Genomic DNA, 25,250 nt, shown 5'->3' on the forward strand with positions numbered 1-25,250 from the left:
ATGCATGCCAGTCCTAATTGAAATGAACACTCCTGGGTACTATTGCACCAGCTGGGTGTTGTAAAAGTTGGATTCAGCCTATACCTCTGTTCAACATTTTAACATGTTTAATAATTAGGCTACACACATCTGAATTATACAACTACACACAGCCTGAGGCAATCATGATGACATTGAAATATGCCTGTTATATTTCGTATGGCTTATCGCGTCCCGCTCAAGCCTATTGAGATACCCCTTATCTCCTGTACCTACTGTACTCCACCACGAACACAACTCATACACCCACACCTGACCGGGTCCCGCCTCTATGGAGGCGTAGCCTATAAGACCATGGTCCTGGTCACCAAACACCCTTCCTCTATTTTCGTTCCATCATATTGGATGCAATGCACCTTATGTAACTAGTAGTATGAAAAAGATTGGAGGAATTGCGTAATGTTGAAAGCTTACCAGAGGTTGCGTGCCCCTGGCATCTTCGAGGCATGTTTCAGTGACACGACGGGCCTATGTTGATGTTCCTCATCTGTCGGCAGCCAGATCAAGGTGCAGCGTACAAGGTTGGCTATCGAGCCGGGTTGTACAACGGTGAAGCCCTGTGTCATTAGGCACGGGTATTAGTGTTAGTAATGCTGGGTTGTTGTTACACAACCATGTTGTGTGTCAGCGCCAGGGGGGGATGGTTTGGTGAACGTTCATTGCGGTGAACGGGTTCCAAACGGTCCTGCAAGCGTGCTGTTAAACAACTAATGCTAGCTACATGCTAATACTAATGCTACATGCTGAACTCTACTGCTACGCTGTTCTAATGTCTCCGCCGTGAGATGTTGTCACTTCTCCCTCCTCTTGCCCGGTTCATCAATGAAGGTCAGTCGGTAGCTGATTTGGGGGTTTTGCTGAGTCCTATTTACCTTTTTACGGGTAAATGGGTTGACAACAGGGTAGGCCGTGGCTAGGTAGCCTAGCCAGGTACGTTACCTTTGTGTTCCGGCGGGGTCTGTTGAACAGTGTCCCCATCTGGGAGCCGATGCGTGAGCTCGGCGGTGTATCAGTAGAGCTATACTACTGCAGGATGGGACTTAACGGCGGGTTAGGGCTCAGCTGGCTAGTTCCTATCCACATTGGCGTCGGGTAGTGGGGCTATGGGTCCAGCCGACATTGTAAACATGTTGCGTGTTGTGCGCAGGCGGTTGTTGATCTGGGTTCCACATCGCCTCACTCTAGGCTGTAGTACTGTAGTAGTGTAGTGGGCTACTGTTTTGTTCTGTCACTCTGCTATGAGAAGGTCTGTCTATGCTACAGCTTTCTCTCCTCTCAACCATTCATGCTGACGGTCAATCGGTGTCTATTGGGGGAGTATGCGGGGGGGGGCTTTGTTTACCTTTTTTGGTAAATGGGCTAAGCTAGGGCTGGTGTGCTGTTGTGAATATTTTGAATGAAGGCGGGACTAGTTCGCTCTGGTCCGCCTCCCCTTAACGTTGTGTATATGTGTTTGCTCATTCTACAGTATTTTGTGGTTTAGTTCTTTTATTCATTTAACCCTTTCATGGTGCACACAACAGTGGAGGTTGCTATTTGCAACCACCAATGGTGCTCCGTGTTAACATCAGTCCTTTGCTTTTGACATATTGAAACAGTGCCCCGCCCGGCCGACGCCATGGGTGGGTCGGCCTGGCGAGTGGCTGGTGGGCTGCTAAAGCCTGTACCGCCACGGTATGGAATTGGCAGCGATTAGAACTGTGTTCGAATTGCTGTTTTTTCTATTAAAAAAATTTTGTCTGGGGGGGGCAGGTGGCGCACGGAGATTACGTTCGTCACCAACACCGGGAGACACTAGGATTCGCCTGTTCGAATCCAGCTCCCGGCGTTGCTATCAGCTTGGCTGGCCTCTCACACTGATACAATTGGCTGTATCAGGGGGTGGGAAAGCTGAAGGGTGGGTCCTGGGCGTTGTGGACAGCGACCCCTACAGTTCGGTCGGGGCGCCTGCTCAGCGAGGGTTGGAACTGAGGAGAGATAGTGTGGCCTCCCACACGCTACACTCTCCCCGGTGAGAACCTGCGCGGCCAGGTTGGCCTGCCCCAGACTGCACATGCGTCGGAGGAAAGCATGTGACAGTCTCCGGTCTCCCGGACCAACAGTAGGGGAAAAGTATGCAACAACCAGGAAGGGTGGGATGGGAGAAAAAATCGGGAAAAAGGAGGGGAAGAAATAATAAAAAAAGAAAAAATTGTGTCTGGTGGCGGGGCCTTGAGGGCCAGCCGACGTCGACACATCGCGCGAGATTGTTGACGTTATTAGCTTTGACCCAGCCGCAAGCTATAACCACTCAGGGTTCCCCTCTCCGCAGGGGATTTTGGTCTTCTGCTGGAGCGCGGGCGGTATTGTCCTAGGCCCCACACCGCCTCAGTTGATGGCTGAGCCTGGGTCTGTCCGTGAGAATGTTGTGCTGTCAAGCGGCTCCCACACCATAAGCTGTGTTGGTTGAGCCTGGTGTTACATCTGTCAACTATAAGTGTTGTCAGCAGGGGGGCTCGAAACCTTTTGAGGCACACAGTGCGGGCTTCCCCGGCCTCGCCTTCGCCAGGCCAGGTATCATGTTGGTGCCTCCCACTCCTGAAAGATTGGCAGTGGTCTGGCAGGCACGCGTGATTTGGGTGGTAATATCACTGCAGGGCTACGGTGTGTAGGAACCCATGGGGTCCTTACACCTTGCATGTCCGGCTGCAGAACAACTCCTCAGCATGTTCTGGAAGGGTGTTCAGTGGGGGGGCTTTTTTCACCTAGAAAGCCCCCCGTATCAAACCGGCCCTTTCTGTCGGGGTCCCCCCTTGGGTGCGATTGCCTCATGGGTGGTGTCAGGGTCAGATGTCCCGACACGGAACGCTCTGCTCGCACGGTTCCAGGGTTGGCTACGCACAGCGGGTGGGACCGGGCCAACTATCTACAGTTCCTGGCGGACCTGCGCCACATGGCGGCGGGTGCGTTGGGAGTGTCATCACATATGACTACGGCAGTACCATATGTCGAGGTGGATGGAGAGAACGCTGGGGCGGGGACTTGTGTTTACACAACCCCACCCGTTTTCGGGTTTGGTACAGACCCTATTGTCAGGGTCTCCAGCAGTGACAGCTCTGGTCAACGAGATCCAATCTCTGTGGAGGAAGCAAGCCATCGTCGTGGCGTTCTCCTCCCGGTGTTCTCTGGTGCCTGAGAAATCGGGAGGGGGGGGGTGTCAGACCCAGGCTGGACCTGTCCCATGGGAAGGTTCAGCATTTTTTGGATCGTCTCCTACCTGTTGAACACTGTCAGGTGGGGGTCTGGTTCTCCTCCATAGACCTGTAGGATGCGTATGCGCATCTCCGATCTTCCATCCTAGGGCTTACCTACGCTTCCTTTGCAGGGTTAGCGTATGAGTTCCAGAGGCTGCCGTTCGGTTTTCTCTGGCTCCCCGCATCTTCACCAAGTGCGTGGAGGCCGCACTGGGGCCTCTGCGTCGTCAGGGGTTACGGAGTGTATTCTGCCCTGACGACGTTCTGGTCCTTCGCGGTCAAGGTGGATCGTCAGGTCTCGTACCAGGCAGGTCCCTACCAGCCTGGGGTTGCTGTAGACTGGAAGTAGAGTACTCCTCTTGCCAGTCAACGGTTGGAGGGCTATGGGCATCCCTCTCAGAGCGTGTTGTCAACACGCTCGGGAAGTTCCGTCCTAGGACGGTTACGGCGCTGTCTCACGTCACGTTTTTCACCGACGCCTCCCTCGCTGGTGACGCGTCGGGCCAACGCAGTAGGGGGCAGCTGGCAAACCATGCTGCCCGGTCTGCGCTACGTTCAATGTGTTGGTGTTGAAAGCGGTCCTTCTGGTCCTCAAACGGTGTTGATCAGGACGGACGATACGACGTCAGTGTCGTGTATCGACAGACAGGGAGGAGTACGCTCCCCCCGTCTGCACCAGGCAGCGGGCGGCTGGCTATGGGCGTCCTCCATCTGCGCGGCCTGAGGGCTCCCCACATCCCCGGCAGGGAGAATGTGGGTACAGGTGTACTGTCGCGGGGCGGTCCTCATCCTGACGGGTGGGGATTACGTCCGGACATAGCCAGGCAGGTCTGGGACCGATGACGTGTGCCGCCTGGGATTCTTCCCCATACATCTGTTAGGTCAGTTGTTGGGACTGGGGTACGTTGAGGGGCGCAGGTTCTTGATCCTGATGGTGTTACCATCCGGAATGCGCATGCTCCCTCCACTGTCGCGCTTACGTGGGCAGATGACGTTCCAAGTGTGGTGTAAGGCGGGGGGCCGGGACCCAGTCTCCTGCCCCCTGGATGCTGTCCTTAGTTACCTCCAGTCTCTCCTTGATAGACTGTCGGCTTCGACGGTGAGGGTATATGCAGCAGCTATATCCTCCTATCATGAGGGATTTGAGGGGATGTCTTGTTCAGCCACCCTCTTGTGAAGCGTTTCCTGCTTGGCGCTCGACGCGTTAAGCCGGTGCAACGCTCCTTGGCTCCGACTTGGGATCTTCAATTGGTCCTCGTCGGTTGTCCTTGGCCCCGTTTGAGCCGCTCGAGCAGGCGCCGTTGGAACAGCTGTCGTTCAAGACCGCGTTCTTGCTGGCCGTCACCTTTGCTGACGCGTGGGTGTGCTTTGTGCTCTCTCGGCACGTCCAGAGTGCCTGTCTTTCGTCCGATTGCGGTGCCACTCTGCGGCCTAATCCTGCCTTCGTGCCTGTAAATATCCGGAGTTCTTCCGCTCCAGGGATATTGTGGTTCAGGCGTTTCATCCGCCTCCTCACGGTAGTGAGTTAGATGCGGGCCTTCACCTGTCATGTCCGGTCCGTGCTTTGGGAATTACCTCAGCCGTACTCAGGACCTCGGGGTCACCGTTCAGCTTTTTGTCTGTCACGGTGGTTCTCATGCCGGTAAGGCACTATCGAACAACGCCTGTCCCATTGGTTGTGCGAGGGCATTGCCCTCTGCTACACGTTGGCTGGGCAGGATCCCCCTGGGGGCGTCAGGGCGCACTCCACTCGTGGGGTGGCTGCCTCTGCCGCTCTCCTGGGTGGGGCTTCGGTGGAGGATCATGGTCCTCCCCGGGCCCCTTTGTAAGGTTTTACCTCATGGACATGACCGGGGGTTCTGTCTCCCAGGCGGTTCTGGGGTCTGTGGCCTTTCCTGCTTCCCGTCCTTTGGTAGGGTAGCAGGAGTGTGTGGGTATGGGCCACAGTGTGTTAGGTCACACGTGGTTCCGCCTGTGCTGTGTGTTCAAGGGGTTCTAGTTCCCTCTTGTTCGCACTCAGGTGGAGTTGACTGCGCCCCCCCTTCGTTAGGAAGGATGGGGTGACAGGGCTCCCCGCACCCCTTGATGTGTGCTTATGGGTCCTCAGGGGGTACATCTGTCGGGTCTCGCGTCCGCTCTAACCCATATCTCAATAGGCTTGAGCGGGACGCGATAAGCCATACGAAATATAACGATAGGTTATGTATATAACCTAGTTATATGAGTATTGGCTGAGCGTCCCGCTCTAAGCGGCCCTGAGTTCCCTTTTGAGGGATCTTTTACTGGAACGTGATTTAGCGAGGAAGGGTGTTTGGTGACCAGGACCATGGTCTTATAGGCTACGCCTCCATAGAGGCGGGACCCGGTCAGGTGTGGGTGTATGAGTTGTGTTCGTGGTGGAGTACAGTAGGTACAGGAGATAAGGGGTATCTCAATAGGCTTGAGCGGGACGCTCAGCCAATACTCATATAACTAGGTTATATACATAACCTATCGTTAAGTCTCATGGTGAACACTTCTGTCACTTGTCTTTGTGTGTCTTCACGCCATCACTCAAATGATCTCATAAATCATAACAGGCTGAGTCATACTCTGTTATTCCTCAGGGGTACTCAATGGCTGTGTCTCTGTTATTCCTAAGAGTGAACTCAATAGATGTGTCTCTGTTATTCCTAGGAGTGAACTCAATGGCTGTGTCTCTGTTATTCCTAAGAGTGAACTCAATGGCTGTGTCTCTGTTATTCCTAAGAGTGAACTCAATGGCTGTGTCTCTGTTATTCCTAAGAGTGAACTCAATGGCTGTGTCTCTGTTATTCCTAAGAGTGAACTCAATGGCTGTGTCTCTGTTATTCCTAAGGGTGAACTCAATGGCTGTGTCTCTGTTATTCCTAAGAGTGAACTCAATGGCTGTGTCTCTGTTATTCCTTGAGTGAACTCAAGAATAGAATAGAATAGATCTTTATTGTCATTGTTACAGTTGTCACAACGAGATTTAACATACAGCTCATTATAGTAATATTCCACAATTATTACATTGATAGTAATAATGGCACACAGTCATAAATTCACCAACATGCGCATTTGTTATACATGCAGGACTCTTTGAGACAGACGTATGTGTATTACCGCTGCCATGTTTGGCGCGGAGCACCCGGGGGGGGGGGGGGGGGGGGGGCTGGGCGTTGACGAGACAGCCTTGGCTCCCCCTCCAGCACGCATACGAGTTAGCTGCCATCATGAGGCGCTGGTCCATACACGTAGGAGGGGGGGTGGGGGGGAGGGGGCTGGGGGTGGGTAATCCGCTTGCCACTCTTATCTCCTAGAGGGCCTTCGACTCCAGCAGCTCCCTGTTTCGACCTTGGTCCAGGAATTTGTTTTGGCTGACTGACTGGCACATTTATCCCAGCCACGTCACTTTAAATTTGATTTGAATAGAGTGAAATATAACTCTATTGATTTGAGTGGAGTGAGTTTTAACAACTCCGTCCAAATGACTGAATGCATTATTAGTCCAAGTGTCCAAGTGTCTTAATCAGTTCATTTTGGTAGGTCCTGTGCGCAGTAAACAGATCCAAAATCTTCTTATTGCAGTCCAAAAGCTTCGATAATCCAAAAATGACCACGTCTTCAAGTTGGTAGCCCGATTATGATGTCCCAATAGGCAGAGAGGGTTAGCCTTATGCTGTGGCTGTAGCCAATGGCTGTGTCTCTGTTATTCCTAAGGGTGAACTCAATGGCTGTGTCTCTGTTATTCCTAAGGGTGACTCTGTTATTCCTCAGGGTGAACTCAATGGCTGTGTCTGTTATTCCTAAGGGTGAACTCAATGGCTGTCTGTTATTCCTCAGGGTGACTGTGTCTCTGTTATTCCTCAGGGTGAACTCAATGGACACAAGGGACTCGTTCCCTCCAACTTTCTAGAAGAAGTGCCTGATGATGTGGAGGTTTTCCTCACTGACACACCGTCTCGATGCCCGCAGGACACTCCAGCACGGATAAAGACCAAAAGGGTACATGCTCCTTCGCAGTACTAGCCCTCTGTCATCCATTTACCTCCTTTTAGTTCCTTCTTTCTCTCTCTTTCTCTCACTCTCTCTCTCTGTACTCCTTTAGTTTTGTGTCTGTGCTTTTGTGTGCGATTCATTTCTGAAAGTACAATGTGAATTTTGACTTTGGAGCATTATGCTGTAAATACTGTAGATGTCTCAAATATATTGGGGTGGAGGTGGGGTAGGGGTAAAACTAATACTTGACAGAGGTACTTTTATTTTTCATGTTTATTACTGCTGTGAACGGGGAAAGATATGCATTGTAAAAAATACCTGGGTATATTGTATTCATAAAGCATTCTCAAAGAGAATAGGATGGAGGTGGAGAAGCACCTGGGACTTTTTACTTGCTCTGTACCGTCTTGAAAAACAACAATTAACCATTTTTTTGCACATGCATATTCAGCATTGTAATAGATGCTTTATGAATATATTCTGTGGTTGATCTCAAATCATTTCTAATAGAGTAAATAGTTTTGATGTACTGAAAGATGAACTATGTAGTCTGTAGCTCAGCATGTTCTATATTCAAGATGCATGACGTCTCCTTGAACATTTATATATATATATATATATATATAGGTGTGTATATGTATATATATATAATAAAAAAAAGAAGTCGAGTAAAGTACACTTTTGTATCTGCTCCTGAAAGCCTCGTTTTGTATATTGCTTTCTTGTAAAGTAGCACGCAAGACTTCGACTAGCTTGTTGCCATCAGAGTATAATTTCAGAAGTAACTATTTACTAGCTGTAAATATGTGATGTTTGACTTTGTGTTTAACAAATAATGCAATTGATGTTTGAATATCAACAGGTGACATCAGATATCTCTCTCCTTGTGTTATGATTTGCCATTTTCATAGTGCAAATGATTGAAATGCCATCGCCATATTATTATTATTATTTTTGTTTTTTACTTCTTTTCCTCACCCGCTTGGCAAAACAGAAGAAGAGTGTTCATTTCACTCCTTAAAGGCTCTGTTTCCGTCACGTAAGTGAGCAACTGAGGATACCAAGGTTACAGTGCCCTCGTCTAATGCAGATGTCCTTTAGCTTCTGGTATGCAACATGTACTCTCTTCACACCACCACTCCTCGACTCTATTTTGACTAGTTTGGTTAGTTAGAGAACACATCAAGAGCCCCGGCCTATGCATTAGACAAGAAGTATGGTATCTTCCGTTGTTTCTCTGAGTGTTGTTGTACATTACAATGTTTTGTCTTCCGCAACGAGTGTCCTCCTGTAACTCATGGTAAGCTAAAAGGCCATCGTTGCACTATCCTCTCTCTGTAGTCCAAACCTTCACAGTAATATCTTCCCTCTCCTTGAAGCAGTGCACCCACGACAACGCTTAATCCAATCAGAACTGTCCATTTTAGACCAGAAAGGATAAACTGAGGTCTACAAGTGGCATTATTTGCCAGATCATTCTAAGCGAGGCAAATCTTAGCTCCAGCCAGTCAGAGCATTATTAAGTTGATTGTAGGGTGCACTTTTTCTCTCATAAGGAATGATGTGAAATGGCTAAAAGAGCAAATAACATTTTTCCTCAAAAAAATTGGCATTATATACTGTCAATTATTTTGATTTAATTTTGATTATTGAGATAATAGACTATCATTTTATATCATGTTTGCATCCAGGTTCTTGTGACCAGTTTTGTAAATTAAACTTTTTTTTTAGCAGGTTGAATTGGCCCCAACAACTTTGAAGTTACCTTGATGAAAAGTGATAAATTGCTTCAAAACTGGTAAATAAATGAAAAACAAAACAAAGTCTCCTCTTTACATACAGTATTATGAACTACTTAATGAGTAGAATCTTAGCTTTTTATTGATTTGGACTTGTTGTAGTAGCATAGCAGCTGTTGCTTGTATTCAGATATTAGAGACCACAACCTGGTGTTAATGGAATCTTTAACCACACATCTTTCCAAAGTGCAATTTTAAGGAGCCTTTTAGCTCATGATTACGAAGAGGGAATACTTACTGTAGATATTAGTTTGTTTCTCTGTAACCTAATTGTATGAATGATTATATACTTAAAATGAAGAAAAGTGAATGTGAAAAAAAGATAAATCCAATTTGTCCCATCTGTATCTCCTGTACTTGTGTGAAAGGACCTGCCCTTTGCCTTTGATAGACATCCTTGAGAAATGTTGTCTCTATAGAATGTGTCACTACAGAAGTCTCTTTTTTGCTGAATCGTTCTTACATCCTGCTGTGATTTATCTTCTTTATATCAGCATGAAAGACTTGTTCTATGGGGGAGGGGTTATACCTCAGCACACAGGGACATTATTGTACACAGCCTGTAATATATCTGTGAGGACAGCATTCAAGCAGTGAGCAGTTGATGTGATCGGCAGTGATGAGGGAGGTAGACGTGGGAGACGTATGGTGGCCAAAGACAAAGAGGACTAAGTGGAGGGAAGTAGTGACTGGGGTGTGAGACGGCTGGCTTTTTAACCCCCCCCCCTGAACTGTCCCTTACGGGTCTCCCATTAGGTTCCATTGGAAAAATCGTGCCCGCCCAGAAGAGCAGCCTCTCCCACAGTTCGCCCACACATCCCTGGCCCTGCCACCATGGGGCCTGGCAGTCCCATCAGGGGCCCGCTCGACATGCACTCCAAAAAGACAAAAGGACTGCTCTCCAAAGGGAAGAAGCTATTGAAAAGACTTGGCGCTGTAAAATAATATCTTGATATACTTTGATAAAAGTATGTTGTCAACTTCATCCCAGTAAATATCCCTTCATGACATTAATTTCAAGTCAGTGTAGAAGAGAAATCACAGAGGACAAGTGGCAGTTTGTCAGCTTGACAAATGCTATATTCTTGTACATCTGTTGTATACTAGAAATTGTATTTTGTTAATTAATTACAGTACATATTTTGAATAACACAATTAATATGATGGTCAAGATACCTCATGCTGTGTATATATATATATGTATGTATATATATACTGAATATATGTGTATGTATATATATACACACACATAGTATTGAGTCTTATCTTCAAGTCTTGTTGATGTTTTACTGCCATCAGCACAAAAGCAGCAGTGAGATAGAGATTAGCACGTAGCCCAGAACATTCTCCATTTTGAACTTGGTCAGTCTGCTGGCACCCATATAGACCGCAACATGCCTCATAATAATGACCCGCATCTAAGAAACAGAGCTCAGAATGTCTTATCAACTTAACACAACCATTGAGGACTCGGTTCAAAACCACATAATCCTTTTTGGGAATCCACAAATGATGCAAGAGAAAAAAGTAGGAAAAATACCAAGTTAGGAGACTTTGACCTGAACTAGTTGAAAACAAGCTGAGGGCATGTGAACTGTATGAGATGTTTGCATGTTGGTACTTCAGCATGTTCCCTCCTGACCTTTCAAAGCACATGCAGTGATGGCCTTGTCCGTTTGGATACGTCTGTAAGGAACCGCATGCAGTACTACCAATATGGCAAGAACAGATTTGCAGCGCAGTGCAACAGTGAATACAACAGAATTAATTCTCACTCTACTCTTCTCATTTCTCAACATCTGATGTGCTGCAGAGGCAAAGACTTGACCCCTAAATAAGCACATGTATACGAGATGGAACAGGGTTTAGCATCACATCATCTACAGTATGTTCAGCTGAATGGTCATGAAATGCCTAGTAAATCCAACCTCCATGTATTTGCCTTATAAATGCACTTGTACTTTGTCAAGTGGAGCGTGCAGTTGTATGCCTGGTACGTTCATGTTGTTGCATTACGAAGAAAAGAAAGAAAAAAAAGTGAAATGTCTCTACAAATATGTTGATCTGGACTTGTGATGTGCAGCTTATTGTGTGTCTGTCATGCTTTTCCAGAAGGCTATATTTACATTTGAAATCTCAAAAAGCCCTGTGTACTCTTGTTTTGTCCCTACTTAAGTCAAGAGACTAAACTCATTTACGAGTACACATTTCTTTTTTAATCTACCGAAAGGTAAATACCCAAAATATAAAGAAAATAAATCCATTCATAGATTTATGATGTTGCATTAATGCAACTAAGAAAATGAAGGCACTTTACTTTGTCATGTGTTACATGTACCCTATAGTTCACTATTCAATGCCACATTGGTGCATGTGAATGCGACATTGACTATGATGGAAACACTACTGAAGGTACTACTCAATCTGGTTTCTGGGATAGATGGAATAAAATACAACAATTTACATCATGTGTAACAAACCATGCTTGAGTAGTGTTACTAACATTTGGAAACTTGCATGAGAATTTATTTTATTATTATTTGGGGGTTTTCACTGGGATACCAAGTTGCCAGGTTTGATTGTGTAAACCCTTGCATTTTCTTCAGTCGTCTGAATAACACACAAGCCTACCTCTACAGTGCCCCCATTCCCTCCCTCAGTCTGGTAAATATGGAATATATTAGTTGACCTGAGCCAAACATCTATTTCACTCTGTAGTGATTCTCACATGTTCCTGTGTTAAAAGGGGACAAAGTACTGTATGTCAGTATACATTATTTACACCCAACTAGCACATAGAGTAGTGAATGTATGATGAATCGAAAGCCAATGCATTTCTCAAAGAATCCCAAAAGGATTGTGCAGATGTCCAAGTCTTTGTATGTGAAATGAAAATGTTTCCATGTTTGATCTCCTTTTCCATCCCATCCTCTTAAAAGATCTAGTCTAATTTTTCTACACAAGATTTGAACTGAGACTGCCAAAAAAGAATGTATGAAAAAAAAACATTCTATCACTTTCTGTCCAATTCTCAGCCAAACAGCCATGTAAATCTACAGTAAATCGATGTACATTATTTCCTAGTTATGAACCATGTTACCAGTCATCGCTTCTATTCAGTTTGAGTGACTGTTGCTCTTTTTGTACTTTGTCCATTTGTAAATTGTTTTTAAATGTTTATACTTGATTTTCAAACTGCCTTTTTTGTACATTTAACTTTATAATCAAACAGTGCAAGCTTTCCCCATGGTGTCTTCAAAACCATAATGTTTTAAAGTCTGCAATTGTGTGCTAGCTTGATAAGAAATATCAACCTATATTGATGGTTACAAATTATTGTGTGGGTGTGCATGTGCAATTTTTTTTAATCAAAATAAATTTGATATTTTGTAATGTTTGTATGCCTGTTGCTTTTTGCCCCTAGACACACTCATCAGTAAAACTTAAAAAAACATTGCACTTTGCAAGCAATTTTCCCCTTACATCCAGTCTGTCAACCTCATTTACTAGAGAACGACATAAAACACATGATAAATGACAATTCTCCAGGAAGCACTTCATGTACTGTACAAACACCCATGCTCATCATAGCAGTATGGCGGTGGGGTTCTCTGTTGTGAGTGACATTAGATACTGGAACCAACCCAAATAAGCTATATGTATATATTGTGGACAACTGTATACCATAGTTACCTTTCCATGGAAATCCTTAATATTTATATTATATTAATATCCCAGCCCTAAATGATGCATTTATCCAAATCGGAGGTACCAACCTGCTCATCGGGAGCAGTCAGGGGTTAAGTGTCTCGCTCAAAAACACTGGAGCCAGAACGGACCCGGGAACCTTCCGATTACCAGAAAACTGCTCTACCTCCTGAGCCACTGTCCCCTATACTACCATTAAGAGGCAGATTCAGAACTCCAGAAGACAACACAGATTCTTCCTCGTTTGCTACTGTGGTGGTTCATAGTGGAAAAGGTGATGGGGACCAGTAACCTTGTTGCAGAATAAATCAAGGAAGAGTTAATTCCCCCTACACACATTGTAGATGTGACTAATGGTATTGTGCCACTAGGAATAGAATACTCTGGACCAGCCACTGTCCTGCAGTGGTATGCCAACTAGTATAGAAATGTATACCATTATGCTACTAAATTAAAATGCCATACCAATGTGAAACTGATTTAACTCCCCAAAACACAAACTCCTAGTATTCTGATGAGTTTTGCCATACAATATAGTGCAATGACATCTCATATTTAATGATAATACCTGCTATTTAATTACAATCACATATTTGCACCAAGATGTCTGACAGAATGTTATGAATACACTTAACATTACAATGAATTACTGCAATTAATTTCCACTGAACATTTTATTCAGAACAAAACATAAAAATAAATTAAAATAATAAATTTGTATTGTGACGTGCAACAGGGCAGCTTTAAAATCAGACAGTGGACAGGTCAGTTTGAAACCGTCTGTACACAGTAGGCTATGTGTGCTAGCAGAGCTAGTCTCCAGTCGCGAGTCACTGTGCATGTGTGCGTGCATGGTGGTTTGTCCACCAAAAAAGCGCCAAAAGATATATAAAGAAAAACTAGCAGAGCCAGAACTGTTAAACCACAGCCACTTTTTTTTGTACTTTCAACAAAACATGTGTAAAAGTGCTTTAGCGTTGCTGCTAAAGGTAGAATAGGAAGTCATCCAGGTGAATGCTGGGCTGTCTGTGTATGCTCTGCCCCACCAGGAAGGCCAGCTTATGGGCATACTGGCAGGGTGCAGGCACTCGGATGATCCCCTGAAAGACAAAGTATGACTACATTAACTACACACCATTAACATTTAAATCAGAGGTCTCATAAAATTTTGGTGGGCCATTTATAAACAAATTAAGGACAGCCTGGCTAGAGGAAATTCAAGACAAGCCAGCTTACCTGCCAGTTGTAATACATGTGGCAGAGCTTGTAAGTTAGCCGCTGCATGTGGTCAGGCTTCAGACTACTGCTGTCATACACCACATTGTAGTGGGTTGGGGCAACGCATCCAAAGCGCACGGCCTGGCTCACAATGAAGAAGTCATACCTGGGAATTTCAGATTGCAACAGCTATCAATACTTCCATTCCACATAAGGGGATGTTGCAAACTAACATCCTCATTTAGTGAACGTACCACTCTGGACGGGTGACGTCTGTGTCGATGAGGGTCCCAGGGGGAGGGTTGCTCAGCTTGCCATCGATGAGAGCGAAGAACCTGGAGCTGATGCGTTTCTTCACTACCACCACAGTTAGTTTGGGCCTGAGAAGGAGACCAGGTAAAGGTGACTGCAGACTAAACTGCGGCTCCCCATAAGCAATTTAATATGAAATATCATAGTGCACACTGCCTATAAAAACCCTTTATTTTTGCTGCCAAAGATGGAATTGGGGTTCAGTGAAATTACCTTTATATCAGTTTTATAACCATATATTAAAAACAACTATTCTGGAAAGGTCCATGACGTTAATATTTCATGAAATACTGTATCGTGATAATAACGCAACCATCTATATGCGGTTGAGTGGAGCAGAAACCGCATTCCTAGATAACAGTTTGGATGTTTATTTACCACGGGTGGTAGGTCTGATCAGTGACAATGATGAAATCGGCCAACAGGGAGGAGGTCCAGCACCTGGCAGCATGGTGTGCAAACAACCTGACCCTCAACATCCTCAGAAGACCAAAGAGCTCATTGTGGATTACCAGAAAACCAAAGGCAGCAGACACAACCCCATATCAGGGACCTCTCACACCCCATCCATGCCATGGGCCATTTGCCCTAGCATGCGCAGGAAGTCTTCCATAATACCATGACCATGCTGAACTCTCAAACCCAACTCCCCCTTCTCATTCATGATCATGCCATGGGCCGTTTGCCCTAGCATGCGCAGGAAGTGTTCCATAATACCATGACCATGCTGAACTCTCAAACCCAACTCCCCCTTCTCATTCATGATTTCTGAACCAGAGACAGCCCACTCCTCTTCCACATTCATGATCTCTGAACCGGAGACTAGCCCACTCCTCTTCCACAGGCTTTAATCCCCCTCACACTCATGGACCTTTCACTGATTTTTTCTCATATTTTATTAGTAGGGATGGCATTTTGCTCATCTTTATTAGTAGGGATGGCACCGGTCCGATACTACTGGTCAAATTCACAGGGTCGGATATCGGGAAAAACAGGAAGTATTTTCCTATCCGATACATGAACAGCACTAACGCGACAACAACGTTAGCGTTAGCTAAACGTGAGCGCCGCAGTCATGTCAGCTGTGTGGAGTTATTTTAAGCTCAAAGAAGAAAAAGGCAAAACAGCCTGTGTATGCGTGCCACAGTACAGGCCACCGTACGTACTGGGGTCACAGGCAGGTACTAGGGCTGAACGATTAATCGATTTTAAATGATGCAATTAGCAAATAAAAAAAAACCCAAATTTTTTTAATTTTTTTTTTAATTTATTTAACCAGGAAGACCCATTGAGATGAAAGATCTCCTTTGCAAGTTGTTGTTATTGTTGTAGGAACAGTTTGGGAGAGGGAGGTAAGGGGTTTTAGATTGTGTGTTGTGAAGTTTAGACTTCAAAGAGGGAGATTAAAGTACAGAAAAAAAGGTACCGTTGGGTACCGGTATCGATTCCCAGGTAAAAAGAAACATTTTCAGGCTCGGTGTCCCGAACGCGTCTATTCGAATACCAACCGGTTTGTGCGTTTTGCTAATCTGATTGGCCTGACGTTTCTGGTCATGCGACATGTGCACCAATCGTGTGACGGCAAGTTATTTCGCCGGTTAAGCTTAGGCACTCTTTCGAAGTTAAGGTTAGAGTTTGTCTTAGAGCAGGGCGATATAACGTCAGCCCTGATTCCAAACTCTAACCTTAACCAACTTCGAAAGAGTCGCCTAAGCTTAACCAGTTGGTCGGGGCGGAAATGGGCGCGTCACGCGATTGAGGCGCACATGTCACATGACCAGAAACGTCAGTGGCCAATCAGATTCGCAAAACGCACAAACCGGTTGGTATTCAAATAGACGCGTCCCGAACAGACCCACCGTGTAGGCCAGATGCAAGCTGCATTTTACAATAAACCTCTGTGGGACTGCTTAAATTAATTATAAATCACAAATGTAATCGCAATCGCAATATCCGTCAGAAAAATCGCAATTAGATTATTTCCCAAAATCGTGCAGCCCTAGCAGGTACGCAGAGTAGACTAGGAGCGGATAATGGTGGAGCTACCGAGCTAACAATAAAGACACTCACAAATACAGAGGATTCCATAGCTATAATACAGAACATTATTTTAGTAGGATTTGTTTCAGTTTTAGCATGATGTTTTTAGGTTAAACACAGGATTTTGTTTTTAACCTCATAAGCCCGGAGCCCTATCTTCTGAAGATCCACCTACAATACATACCTAAGTAAATGGAATATTACTCCACTTCTACAAAGTCCATTTGCAGGTATCTAGGGACATCTATGGACCTCAGTGAATGTATTCCCAGTGTCAGAAATATTGTGTCTATTACTAGGCTTGCTTAGGGCACTTTCACATATAGTTTTGGCGGACTCGGTGCGATTCGGGGGGTGAAGTTGCAAAATTTTTGTCAAGTGCACCAAACATTCTGAACAATGTCATACGGTCGAAAAGGGCGCTCGTCTATTGGACACAATAGAGAGTGGAAATGTGTGCGCGTGACTGCGAGCCCCAACGTGTGTGCGCGCGTGTGTGTGACTGCAAGCCCTCTGGACTACAAGTTTGCCTGGGTTAATGTTTCCATCTGGTGCAGGGCTAAAGAGCTCTGGCGTGAAGTGAAGAGAAAAACATTGTACTAGACACAGAAATACATACTCCAGATAAGCGGAGGCGTCACAATTTTCAGTCGGTGGCGGTGCTGGTGATGCCATCTGATGGATCTCATCTTCGAAAGAATCAACAATATGTTTCAGGCTGGATGTGGGTCTTGTGCCAAGTATAACATCCAGCCAGGTCATCATACCAAAGGAACTCGTCTTTCTCGTCCCCCGAACTCCTACTTTTTCCGAAGCAAGTCACAGACTTTAAATAGGCTAATTGTTTTTTCAGCCCGTTATTCGTTTTAACTTCTTTAATTCACATCTCCCTAGTCTGCAACAACGCAACTGCAAGCCAATGCTCCAAGACACACCCACATATTTGTAATTGTTATTGTTTGTTATGGTTATTTGAATCCACCATTTGGGGCTAACGGTGTATTCAAATAGCCTAACAAATCAAATTTAATATGTCTCGGAACATTGGCCCACAGCCGTACCACCGCAAACCAAAGAAACGTGAATCCAAGAAGCCAAAACGAAGTTTAGCCTATTCAATAGTTTTAGAAGGCTATAGCCAAAGTTGCCTTTTACTGTTTAGCCTATTAAATAGTCTAATTGTTTCTTCAGCCTGTTATTCGTTTTAACTTTCAGCCTGTTAATAAATATGTGTAGTTAATTCAGTATTTAACTTCTTGAATTCATATTTATTTAGGCTATGCTAATTAAAAACACAAATGGTATGGACATCTAATTTAATTCTCTGCTTATTTATTAATATATTGCTGACGACGTGGCATTGATCCATTGTTTAAACAACTTGTACACCGCAATGTTTTTATGAGTGCCCACAAGTAGCGGTTTAATTTGGTCTTCTGTCCATATTTCTATCAGGGCTTTCACCTCGTCATTCGCCCACGTCTGTCGACGAGACATGTTTACCGCGTGCTTGTTTTGCAGTGAATGCGCGCCGCTGTGTTTTGTGTTTGTGTTTTGTTTCCTTCTACCCAAGATGCAGTTTATCAGGTCACTTCCTATATTTGGTCCGCGTTTCGTCCGATGAAGTGAACAAGAGACCTACGTTTTCAGATGGACCAGAGTTTGCGTGTTTGGTCCGCACCAGAGTTCGACTGAGCATTCACACCAACCCAAAAAAAGCGGACTATCCGAGAAAACAAACTCTGGTCCGATAGTCCGGACCAAACAGCTCTGGTGTGAAAGCACCCTTAAATTGTGATGAAACAGAGAATATGAATTATGATTTTTCTTTGCATCTTTGACAGTGAATAACACCATGCTAAAAATGACCAGCCATGAAATACTGCCACTGAGCTCGTTCAGTACCTTCTTGAGATCACGTGTACAAAAAACAATTATAGAATAGCAAGCTTATGAATGATCTTTCAAATGCCTGAGTTCAATTTGGATTTAGTATCACCAGGCGTGCATAAGAACAGATAATGAAATTGACTGTATGTACAGTGGGTTTCTTATTCTTGCCAGAGTGCCGCCATTTTGAAACTGATGTTGCTAAATGCTCAAAATAGGGGAGACAAACGAACTGCAATATATGCCAATGTATATTATCCAGAGTAATATATTTAAAAAAATGTATAGAACCCATTTGCTTTTTTTTTTTACCTAGAGGCCTCTGAGAAGTGCATTTCTGAAAAATTCCAACGCTCATTGAAAGCTCTGGATGTCCTCTTCAAAATGGCTTAAAAAGAATAATAAAAATAAAACTACAATTACCGACGGTAAATGTTTAAAAATGGCAGACTTTCGCGATCACAACAAAAAAATTAAAACTAAAATCTATCTAATTTTGTATCGTCCAATTCAACCCTCCCCTGTCTCTAACGCCGTTTCTTGCCTCCCACAAGCCGGCTGCAATGTGGACGAAGCTATACATAGCACGAGTCCCGTCCGATACTCGAGGTAGCAGCCGTCGCATCTTTTCACCTGCGCGGCGCGATCTTTCAGCGTCAGGGGTCTGCGCTTTGGAGGGGCGCCGCCACCATCGCTTCTTGATTCTACTGCGCAGGCGCACCAACCGACCTGTAGGAGTCGGTGTCCACAACGTCCGATCCCCACCCCTCAGTTTTCCCTCCCCCTAATACTGCCAATTGTATTAGTACGGACGACCAGCCAAACTGAAAACAATGTGGAGAGCTGGGCTCGAACCCAGCATCTCCAGCATTGGTGGTGAGTGCCTTGCCCACTGCACCACCTAGCCGCCCCTATCTAATAACACTTTAACCTATTGGTAAACTAACGTATTGATGATAATATACATTATAACTGCTGTTGTGACATGGTTATGTTTATACTTTAATACGTTTGATAATTTTGTCAGACAGTCTGCAGAGCTTGATTTATGGCGGACCGCACGGGCTAAAGAGGTTAAGAGGGGGGTAGGATCGGTATCAGCCGATACTCAAGGCTGTGATATTGGTATCGCTATCGGACATGAAAAAGTGGTGTCGTGCCATCCCTATTTATTAGTCATCATGCCTAAACTAATGTCAAAACCCCACTGTTGACCTTGGGGCCTCAAGGCAACTGCAATAGAAAATAAACTTGGATCCATTTACAATGTTGTAGAAAAACATGTCAGATTTTGCTCTCCGTCCAGACATACTCATAGTCGCTCCCCATGGTCTTGATGGAGTCCAGGATCTGGGGGACCTCGTAGTTGACGACACTCTGCAACATGCCGTCCCCCACTCCGTCTCTGTACACTATGATGCGTGACGGCAGAGTGTTGTTGTACTTGAGGTAGTCTTTCAGAGCATCTGGGAACAAAATAAATAAATTAAGTAAAATGTTGGTTTATTTCTGCGGTCCTGATTAACACTTTAACTGCCGGAGGTTAAATTCATGACCATGCATGGGTTGCCAGCTCTATTTGTCTATGGAGAAGTTCCCCTTCTTTGCAGGGCTATAACTTTAGATTATATTGCTAGATTGCCATTATTAGGGCCCATTCAATGTCCTATATGTAATGTTCAGGGTGAAGCAACGTTAAACTTTTTCATTCACATATTCATACTAAAGTATGGTCTAAAGTATAAGTATGTTTTCATCTCTTTCTGCAGCTTTCTCCAGAACGTGATCTATAGCCCCAAATGCATTATATTGATGATGAAATACAGTTTGATGGCAATCGGCGCGATATAAAAAATTCCAACTGGACATGGTTCTAGAAGTTACTACACGTCATCTGATGTTGACCGGATGGCCGAGGGGGCGTTTATAATTCCGTGGGCAGCGTTATACCATTCATCTAATGTGGGTCATATGTTCATCAGATCAGTTAGTATAGAAGACATTGAAAAATAACGCTGAATCTTACCGTATCTTCCTCGCGACGTTGGGCGATGAGCGTGGAGTATACATTTTCCTATTATGGGATGTTGAAATACCCGGTCCATTTCCAGGTTGTATAATGGTATATACGTCCAAATCATGTTGTTTATCGAGTTATTGGCAACGGATCGCTATGTATTGTGACGAGCTAGAGTGCCGGGACCTATACCGAGTGCCCGGAAGTAATATGGGTGAACAGCACATCGGCCAAGTAACTTCCTGTTTGGCGATTGCGCCGATCGGCCACCAGATGGCGCTCTTGAACCGCTAGAGGGTTCAGTGGGGCTTTTTGGTGGGTCTCAGGCCAGCGGATGGGAAATATGAATCCGATCAGATTTTTGAAATATTTATATCAAAGACGAGTTACGGCGTCTTCGGCAACTTGAGCATGGCGGGGAAGGACGCCTAAACACGTCTTTCGCCACTTAAAGTGTTAATATAGCTAACTGGGTGAAAATGCTCATGGGCGGGCGCCCAAGTGGCGAACCACATAAGGGCCACCGTAACAAACAGTTGATCAGAAGCCCTGAGATCCTGCCACAAAGACCAGATTAGGCCTCAGAGTCGCACCGCTATTGGCCCGAATAGACAGGCACTCAGGCTGCACCGAGAGAGCACACAGCTCACCCACGCGCTTAGCGGAGGTGATGGCCAAAAGGAACGCAGTCTTAAGAGAGCCGATCCAATGGCGCCTGCTCAAGAGGCTCAAACGGGGCCTCCGACAACCGGCCCAGGACCAGTTGGAGGTCCCAACTCGGAGACAGAACGTTCCACAGGCTTGAGATGCCGAGCAGGAAATGTTTCATGAGTGGCTGAACAGCATACCGCCCTCAAAGCCCACGTGACAAGAGGATATAGCCGCGGCATATACCCTCACCATCGGGGCCGACAAGCCTATTCAGGATAGACTGGAGGAAGGAAAGAACCGAGCCCAGGGGGCAAGACACTGGGTCCAGGCCCCCAACCTCACACCACTCCTGAAACATACGTCAATTTCCAGCGGAAGGCATCCACCCCCAGAGAGGGGTAGTCCTTCCGACTGACCGAGAACCACAAGGGGCACTGGTGGGACTGTCTGCTTGCAAACAGGTCCACCGTGGCCTCCCAGACCGGTCCGCGACATCACATCTGCACCCACATTCTCCCTGCCGGGGATGTGGAGAGCCCTCAGGCGGCGCAGATTGAGAGACTACCGCCGCCCTGTGCAGACGGGGGGAGTGTACTCCTCCCCATCTGTTGATATACAACGCTGACGTGTTGTCCGTCCTGATCAAAACATGCTCGTGGTGGGCCGCTTGAGGACCAGAAGGACTGCCTTCAATTCCAACACATTGATATGTAGTGCAGACCGGGCAGCATGGTCCTGCCAGCTGCCCCCTACTGCGTTGGCCCGACACGTCTCCCCCCCCCCCCCATCGCGTGAGGGAGGAGTCGGTGAAGACCGTGACGTGTGATAGCCTGCTGCCCATGGGGACCTTGCTGGAGAGGGCCCGAGGCCCCCCCCAGTGGTCGAGATCCCTCAGTGTTGACTGGGAAGAGGAGTACTCTTCTTCCAGTTCACAGCAAAACCCAGACTGGTGAGGAATTCCACCACCAGCCTGGTATGAGACCTGGCAATCTCCTCTGACCGGCTGAGGACCAGAATGTCATCGAGGTAGAATAAAATTCATATCCCCTGACGACGCAGAGGTCCCAGCGCGGTCTCCACGCACTTGGTGAATGTGCGAGGAGCCAGAGAGTAGCCGAACGGCAGCCTCTGGTACTCGTACGCTATGCCCTGAAACAGGAAGCGTAGGAATTTCCTGTGAGGGGGGGGAAGATCAGGATGTGAAAATACGGATCCTTCAGGTCTATGGTGGTGAACCAGTCTCCACCTTCGCCACAATCAGCCGATTGAACGCAGACCGGTCCAGTATAGGTCTGACACCTCCCGATTTCTTGGGCACCAGAAAATACCGGGAGTAAACGCCACACATCGAGTCCTCCCTTGGGACCACGACGATGGCCTGCTTCGCCAACAGATTGGATCTCGTCGGCCAGGACTGTCACTGCTGCGGACCCTGACAAAAGGGTCTGTACCAAACCCAAAAACGGAGGGTGGGGTTGTGCAAACTGTAACACAAGCCCCATCCTGTGATAAACGCCCTTTACTGGAATATACAAAACACGTTGTAATTTTTTGGCCTATTTATGAATAGTTTTCAAATAAACGCTAGATTATCGATAGTACATGTGTACTTATGCACGCTATAGAAGCGGGCTGAAAAATCGATTCTTATTTTCTGATCGCCAGTGGTGGTCCCACGCCGACCCAGCAGTTTTCTGAGCAGAAGTACGCGCATGCGCGTGTAACGGGTGTAAAAACTCACTCCCCAGAGGCACACAAACTGAGCGCTTAGAAGGGAATTCCTTTCTTGGCGCAGCGGTTTGTGATGTCGCCCGCAGTGCGGACGCCTGGGGTTCGACTCCCACTCAAGGCATGGTCGAATTCGTGGCAGGGGCGAGTTGCCTCTGTTACACTGGTGCCGTGACCCGGATGCCTTGGGTGGTGTGAGTTTAGGGGGGGTGAATGTAACGGGTGTAAAAACTCACTCCCCAGAGGCACACAAACTGAGCGCTTAGAAGGGAATTCCTTTCTTGGCGCAGCGGTTTGTGATGTCGCCCGCAGTGCGGACGCCTGGGGTTCGACTCCCACTCAAGGCATGGTCGAATTCGTGGCAGGGGCGAGTTGCCTCTGTTACACGCGCACACAAAAATGCGTTCACAACTTTCACTCACGAGGGGATTTTCAAAATAAGAGTATCATATGAACCGAACGTTGCTAACTGCCGGAGCCATCGATATGACTGGAGCTGCGCTTGGGGCGGAAATGAGACCCGCACTGGATTTCCAAAATAAGAGTATCGTTATGAACTACACACCAGGTGGCGGGCAGACCTCTGTGTCGCCAAACCTAAAATATGCCCGCCATGGGTGGACTCTAATTTCGTGCCCTGGACAAACGCATATGGCACGCACTGATATATAGGTGAAAATAGCTCCGATTATACCAAGACTGGTAAAATAGATTCCTTACCTCAGATCAGATGTTCTCCAAAAAGATTATTCCAATTCCTGATCGCCATTTCAAATATCGATCGCGTTTATTGATCCAACGCTGGGTGTAACTGAGGGGTACAATTCCCTGACTGTATTGATAAGTATGGTATCATTAAACCACTACCGATTATGTACTTTAACTACTGGCCACACAGTACATGATATAGATATGATGAACACTTTCCCACCTGATGAAACGAAGTCCACACAAATGTATAAATCGAATATTTTATATAGCAAAGGGTATATACAACGTTCACTTAATGACATTTATGATTTGAATGCACTTGTAAGGCAAATGAGTATTCGTAGGCAAATCAACATTGAATGTCCAATCTCTGGTTACGCAGGGAGCAAGTATACAACCTGGTTCTTTAGGGAACTATAGCGATGGTACTTAAATGATTATAGCTGGATACACTAAAGGGGGGTCCCGCTGGTTGTAAGTCAGTAGGGGGGGGGGGGGGGGGGGTTAGGAGAGCCGCTGGCGATATCCCATCTGGCCAACGATTTCTTGGGAGAATTCAGAGTGCTGAACACGGTGCCCACAGAACCTCGGTCCACAGATGAATACAGCTGGGCCCTCTTGTAGACGGTAGCTGCCGGTCCACAACGAAGAGACGTGAGGCGACCTCACTCGGGGTAGAGCGCCGTCTCACCTGGACTCCTCTCGGGGGGTAGTTCCAACACTCAGCAGTGTTGGCTGTTATCCATGGCATAATCAAAGCACCCAAAGCAAGTAGATAATCCAAGCCGTGTAGGGCTCGCCGTCGTCCGGGTAAAGTAATCCAATGTACAGGTCCACTCGTCCTGGCCCAGAACTCCTCGGATGAAAGCACCACACGTGGTCTGCCCAGCCTGGTTAAGACTCTAGATAACGCCAGGAACGATGGGGGTACTGCTCACTTTATAACTCTAACCGAACGATGCACCATACATAATAGACTATTATTAACTTAATAGAAATACGTCCCACTCGACGGTATAGTGCCAAACTATGACAATTCAACTATTAATCCACACGATGTCTCAATGCCTATTCTGAGGCCAAGTAGGCCATACTGCACCACACGTGGGTCGTGGGTGAGGCTTCACGTCTGTTACTAGGTTGGAGGGTAAAGGACTAATGGACTAAAGGAAAGTTCTACTTTACTTGCGCCATATATATATGCGCTGTGAACAAATAGTACCATTCGTATTTCGCCAGACGTATTCCTACGCGGAACCGGGCTTGTAACGACATGTTCGTCGGCACGATTGAACTTGAACCAAGGGGCTTGGCTGCTGGCGCCAGGTTCTTGTCCAATGGTAGAATGAAACTATTATGGGCTGTTAGTAGACTAAAGGGATATTCAGTGTATATGTACAAGGAATATACAAGGGATATCAAACGATATACAAATACTATTAAATATATATCCATAAATAAATATATATATTCGGTTTAATCTGATCCTTCACAACACTGGGTACACATTCTCCGCTGTGCTGGTGGTGGGCGATTACTTGGATTGTCTCCGGTTACTTGTCTGACAAGTAAAATGTGGAAAACAGGACTTTTTTTTCTCCATGAGTTTCCTTCAGTCTAATCCAATGGGATGCAGTACCATCCGGAGCGTTAATTTCCCAATTCGAGCTCAGAGAGAGTTGCCAGTGGTAACGTGAGGCTAGATTGATGAAATATGAGTGGAAATCGCTAATAAAAAAAATAACGATTAAAAAATGGCATCTCGTTCCTGGCACTCAACGGTTGGCATGAAATAACGAATTATGCCGTGGCTGGCACTCAAAAGTGTTAAACACGCTAGTACCAATGCCTGCCAGCGCAGGTCCTACCTGGGCGCGACGTGGCTCGAATGCCAAACGCTGC

At 46.1% G+C, this 25,250-nt stretch overlaps 2 protein-coding genes across 2 annotated transcripts in view; one reads left to right on the forward strand and one right to left on the reverse strand.

Annotated features, from left to right (window-relative positions):
- The window catches only part of rimbp2b (RIMS binding protein 2b), a gene marked incomplete at its 3' end in the record, with an annotated part of 270,407 nt that extends 260,389 nt beyond the window's left edge, over positions 1–10,018 (forward strand). The window contains 2 exon segments of the mRNA XM_084307792.1: positions 7,146–7,280; positions 9,830–10,018. Of these exon segments, the coding sequence (XP_084163918.1) occupies positions 7,146–7,280; positions 9,830–10,018 (324 nt within the window).
- A 3,746-nt stretch (positions 10,019–13,764) lies between these two features.
- The window catches only part of piwil1 (piwi-like RNA-mediated gene silencing 1), a gene marked incomplete at both ends in the record, with an annotated part of 49,536 nt that continues 38,050 nt past the window's right edge, over positions 13,765–25,250 (reverse strand). The window contains 4 exons of the mRNA XM_084307799.1: positions 13,765–13,881; positions 14,018–14,165; positions 14,254–14,379; positions 19,554–19,707. Coding sequence (XP_084163925.1) covers positions 13,765–13,881; positions 14,018–14,165; positions 14,254–14,379; positions 19,554–19,707 — 545 coding nt within the window. The remainder of the gene's footprint in view (positions 13,882–14,017; positions 14,166–14,253; positions 14,380–19,553; positions 19,708–25,250) is intronic.

Source organism: Notolepis coatsorum (assembly GCF_963971535.1).
Source record: "Notolepis coatsorum genome assembly, chromosome: 1".
Classification (NCBI taxonomy): Eukaryota; Metazoa; Chordata; class Actinopteri; order Aulopiformes; family Paralepididae; genus Notolepis; species Notolepis coatsorum.